Source organism: Lipotes vexillifer, unplaced genomic scaffold (genome assembly GCF_000442215.2).
Source record: "Lipotes vexillifer unplaced genomic scaffold, Lipotes_vexillifer_v1.1 scaffold184, whole genome shotgun sequence".
Classification (NCBI taxonomy): Eukaryota; Metazoa; Chordata; class Mammalia; order Artiodactyla; family Lipotidae; genus Lipotes; species Lipotes vexillifer.
The window spans coordinates 706800-710215 of NW_006783561.1; the positions used below are offsets into that span (position 1 = coordinate 706800).

General features: G+C 51.4%; 1 protein-coding gene across 1 annotated transcript in view; it reads right to left on the reverse strand.

The window, feature by feature from the left end:
- The window catches only part of TLL2 (tolloid like 2), a 131303-nt gene that overhangs the window by 98103 nt on the left and 29784 nt on the right, over window positions 1–3416 (reverse strand). The window contains exon 2 of the mRNA XM_007456189.1: window positions 2944–3054. Within this exon, the coding sequence (XP_007456251.1) occupies window positions 2944–3054 (111 nt within the window). The remainder of the gene's footprint in view (window positions 1–2943; window positions 3055–3416) is intronic.

Below are 3416 nucleotides of genomic sequence, written 5' to 3' on the forward strand. Positions count from 1 at the left end.
GGGGGCGGGGGCGGGGGGGGGGAGCGTATGATGACTTGGAGTGACAGAATTATGAAGAGATGCTGCCTTTTGTTAGAGCTCAATTAAGGTTGTGTATATAATGGTGTGAAAAATAATCTGGATTCCAAAACCCCATTTAAAATTCAAATGGACTTTTCAAAACATCCACGAGAGGTCCCCCAAATCCGAAGAAGTGATAATCATAGAGCCAGACACCAAAAACGTGCCTAATCGCTCCTCCCTCCTCCCGACCACTGGTGATGAGGACCCCTGGCCTTCTGACAGCCTTTACCCTCTTGCCTTGCCTCATCCCTACATCCTGTGTGGAGCCTGGCCTAGCTCCTGTAGCTGCTCATGTCCCCATGAGTGGTGGGAGGCGCCCCCAACTCTGGGCACAGCCCTACCACCCCCCCCAGAAAGAGGGAACCAACCACTGGACAAGAAGGAAGCATGTAACCTCCTTAGTGGAGGCTGCCATCCCAGTTCCCACCCCAGGAAGGACGACTCCCCTGGTCTGGAATGTCCTTCTCTACCCTCTGACTCCTTCCCCAGCCTGGGAAACCCCTCCACCTCCCCAGGACCCCCTTCTCTGGGAGGCCTTTCTGGCTCTCCCCACAGCAATGGTCCCAGTTCTTCTTAGTGCCCTCCACTCCCACTGTGCTTCCCGGGACACCCCACCTCCACCTCTCAGTCTTTACCCTTTTTGGTTTCTGCATCTATTCCCTCCAATAGCTGGTTAAGTCCTTAAAAAGAGAAACCTTAGTCTATACCATCTCAGCGTCTGGCACAAGACCTGGCACAAAGTGAACACTCAATAGAGGTTTCAATGAATAAGTGAGTGAGTGAGTGAGTGAATGAATGAATTGGGGCCACATCCAGAAACATGAATACAATATATTCTTCTCCTTCCCTCCCAAGTGGATACAGATCGCAGGGCCTTTTGTGGCAGGAAATACTGAAATGAAGAATTGGTGAATTAGCTCTGGTGGAATCTTGGAGCCTCTTGCAAGACACTGAGGGATGGGGGGCTTTGGGGATGTACTTGGAATCCACCAGGTTCATCAGCAGAGGGAAAGGGGTTGCCTTGACAACCCCTCTCCCAGCATCACCCCCAGCAAGCTGCATGGTGAGGCTGCCCAAGCATCCAGCCCGGAAGCCAGCAACCTTAGGGCAGCTGGTGGGCTGTGGAGAGCAGCGGGAGAGGGGACTCCACCAAGACTCCCCCAGGGCAAAGATGAGCACATCACGCTCCTATTCAGAAACTTGGGCAGGACCCCTGCCTCCCATAGGGGAAAGCTCCAGCTCATCAGCGCAACAGGCATCGGGCATTGGGAGAGTTGCCTCCTACTCTGGGCACATTCCCATCCACCCCACCAAAAGGCACCTTCATCGTCTACCCCAGCAACTTCTCCTGGTGCTTCTCTCTACGACAGCCCCCCCAAGAGCCACCCTCCAGTGACCCACACCTTTCCTCTGTTCCTCAACTTAAGACGGCCCCTCTCATACTCCCTGCCTCTGCACACAGTTTCTCCTCTGCTGAAATATCTTTTCTTGATTCTTCACCTAAGGAACTCCTACTCATCCTTCAAGACACAAGGCAAGAGTGCCCATTCCCATGATGCCTTTCTTGGCCCATCTTCTTCCCACTGCTCTTGATTCACTGTAGCTCTTGTCAAGAGGAATTACAGTTTATCTATCTACACTTCAGTCTCATTCCTCCGGACTGGGGTGCTTAGTGATAACATCTGCCATTGCCTGAGAACATGCCATGTGCTAGGCACCAGGTTAGCCTGTTACTTTTGGAGTCGATCCTCCCAACCCCTGCTGAAGTGAGTGCTGGTTTCATCCCCATTTTACAGATAGGAAAACTGAACTTTGGAGATGTTAGCAAGCTTGTCCACCCTGTCTGCCTGGCGTGAAAGGTCTCCTTGAAGTCAGAGGTCACATCTTATTCCTCTTTCTCTCACCAGCACCGCATTAGATTCATGATAGGTACTAAAAAAGGGGGGCGGTGTATAAACTTCAGTTATACAAGATGAATGTTCTGGAGATCTGCTGTATCACATCATGATCTGCTTGTAGTTTATGGTACTGTATTGTACACTTAAAATTTTGTTAAGACAGTAGATCTCATGTTAAGTGTTCTTACCACAAGTTGTTAAAATCCTCGAGAGAAAGGAAGGGAGGGTGGGTGGAGGGGTGGCAGGTAGCAGAGACAGTGTAGCATCAGGCACACACGAGCCTTGGTCATCGAATAATAAGCCACTGTCAGCCACACAGCCTATCAGCTCCCACAGCTCAGTGCCTGGGGCTGCTTCTGAGAATGGAGATTCCACAGAGGGGAGGCATCTGAGCCCAGTGGGCAGGGAGGTAAGGAGAAATCAGGAGACCAGTCTCATTACTATTCACCCCAAGGTGAAGGCAAGGAGGAAAAGTAATCAAAGGAGAAGAGCAATCAAAGTCTGACACCCAATCTGTGTTTCCTGCCCCCAGGGGATTGTCACCTGGTTTGTACGCCAAACAAGTGCACAATACCACCCCGCCCCGGCCCCAGGCAAGCATCTTCCCACTGCTGATCAGTACCGGCATCACCATCAGATATGCCCTAAATGGAGCCCATCCAGGGATGCTCTCCATTTGGGAGGTTCCAGAGCCTGAGGCCAGAGTCCTGAGAACCTATGTTGAGTTCAGCTCTGAACTCTGAGCTCAGGGTTGAATCTTTGGATAAAGAGGCTAATGAAGATTTTCTTAGAAGGATAAGCAAACTTGGAGGCTCCAGCTTCACAGCCTGCAACAGACAAGGGGTGACCCCTGTGGTTTTCCACTGACAGGTGGGCACTGGACTGACAGGTCAAATACCTATGACTTGTGGTCCACATCACCCCGTGCTGGAGTCCCTGACCCTTCTCTCCAGGGCAGGGGTGGAGGGGACACAGTACTTACCCGTGCTGTGTCCTGTTTCCTCCACTGACTGCTTGATCCAGTCACGGGTTTGTTTGATGTGAAATAACTTCAGGTCCTCTTCATCTAAGGCAATGTCTCCCCAAAAGACAGCTGGGAAGAAAACACAGAAATGGATCAGTTTAAGCTGGAGATCAAGGAATGAATTTACTAGTGGCCCAGAGGGTATTGGAAACTGAGTAGTAAACTCTAGAAAAGATAATCCATCCAATCAAATTTCTTCCTGAGCCTAAGAGATAGGACTGGTAGAAAAAGAACAACAGATAATAAATCTGTGCATCAAAGCCACAGGGCTGGGGACAACCACAATAAAGATCAAAGGCCGGGCTTCCCTGGTGGCGCAGTGCTTGAGAGTCCGCCTGCCGATGCAGGAGGCGCGGGTTCGTGCCCCGTTTCGGGAGGATCCCACATGCCGCGGAGCGGCTGGGCCCGTGAGCCATGGCCACTGAGCCTGC